The 1,663-nt window shown below is 47.6% G+C and overlaps 1 protein-coding gene across 1 annotated transcript; it reads left to right on the top strand.

Moving 5' to 3' along the window:
* Nucleotides 1–232: 232 nt before the first annotated feature.
* On the top strand, nucleotides 233–1,168 carry LOC311425639 (olfactory receptor 14C36-like; the record flags this gene model as incomplete). Its single annotated transcript, XM_084501579.1, has 1 exon — nucleotides 233–1,168. The coding sequence occupies one exon, from the start codon at nucleotides 233–235 to the stop codon at nucleotides 1,166–1,168; it is 936 nt and encodes a 311-aa protein (XP_084357705.1).
* Between the last annotated feature and the right edge of the window lie 495 nt (nucleotides 1,169–1,663).

The raw sequence follows: 1,663 nt of genomic DNA, 5'->3' as shown, positions 1-1,663 counted from the left end.
TTTTTTTTTTTTTTTTTTTTTTAATAGGTGAGGACTGTTAACTACACTGCCCACAGCAGAGTCCCCTGCTCCCAGGGACACCCTCAGGCAGCAACAGTCAGGGCTCATGAAAGAGAACAGCCTAATGTCGGCTTAATAGGTTGAAATTGAATCAGATATCATCAGATAATTGTGTTGTATTTTCTTACTGCCTTTTCTCTCCTTGGGAGAATCCCATGGCCAGAACCAGCAAATGCCCAACATCAGCTCTGTGAGTGAGTTCCTCCTGCTGGCATTCGCAGACACACGAGAGCTGCAGCTCCTGCACTTCGGACTCTTCCTGGGCATCTACCTGGCTGCCCTCCTGGGCAACGGCCTCATTCTCACCGCCGTAGCCTGCAACCACCATCTCCACACCCCCATGTACTTCTTCCTCCTCAACCTCGCCCTCCTTGACCTGGGCTGCATCTCCACCACTCTGCCCAAAGCCATGGCCATATCCCTCTGGGACAACAGGGCCATCTCCTATGAAGGGTGTGCTGCCCAACTCTTTGTCTTTGATTTTTTGGTTGTAGCTGAGTATTGCCTCCTCACTGTCATGGCCTATGACCGCTACGTTGCCATCTGCAAGCCCCTGCACTATGGGAGCCTCCTGAGCAGTAGAGCTTGTGCCCAGATGGCAGCAGCTGCCTGGGGCAGTGGCTTTCTCAATGCTGTCCTGCACACGGCCAACACATTTTCCCTGCCCCTCTGCCAAGGCAATGCTGTGGACCAGTTCTTCTGTGAAATCCCCCAGATCCTCAAGCTCTCCTGCTCAGATGCCTACCTCAAAGAAGTTTGGGCACTTGTGTTTAGTATTTTCTTGGCCTTTGGTTGTTTTGTTTTCATTTTGCTGTCCTATGTGCAGATCTTCAGGGCTGTGCTGAGGATGCCCTCTGAGCAGGGCCAGCACAAAGCCTTTTCCACATGCCTCCCTCACCTGGCCATGGTCTCCCTGTTTGTCAGCACTGCCATATTTGCCTACCTAAAGTCCCCCTCCATTTCCTCACCATCCCTGGACCTGGTGGTCGCACTTCTGTACTCGGTGGTGCCTCCAGCAGTGAACCCCCTCATCTACAGCATGAGGAACCAGGAGCTCAAGTATGCAGTGAGGAAACTGTTTCTGTACATGCTTCTTAAGCATCCGTGATGTGTTCAGAGGATGTATTCTTAATAATATGCAAGTGTTTTGATTCATATTATATCATATCATTTTTATCGTTACTAGTGTTATCATGACATTGTCATTAATAATAATCCTAACAGAAAACGAAGGGTATTTGGGAAAACGATACAGCATTTTTAAAATTATTTTTCTCTGTTAATATTTTAAAAATGTTTTATTTTGTTTTTAATAATGTAGTTGTCAGCATTCTGAATGTTACATTTTGTGTTAGTTTTTCCTGTATCATCTAATGGACATACAGAGCCAGGCTTCCTTGGTAGTTAAAGACAATAAAGATGTCAGCGGAAATTCATTGGTCTCAGTTTCCTTGTCTTCCCATCTCCTCTGGAGCTACGGGAGCAGTCCCAGCATCCAGGGGGGCTCAGGGCCAAGAGCCCAGCTGCCACAGGTAGGAGCAGTGAATTTGGATTAGACCTTGTGGATCTAGGTGACAGTCCTCTCATCTCTATAGTAAGGCCA

This window comes from Aythya ferina (genome assembly GCF_964211825.1).
Source record: "Aythya ferina genome assembly, chromosome: 32".
Classification (NCBI taxonomy): Eukaryota; Metazoa; Chordata; class Aves; order Anseriformes; family Anatidae; genus Aythya; species Aythya ferina.
This window is presented reverse-complemented; position numbering and strand designations above follow the sequence as displayed.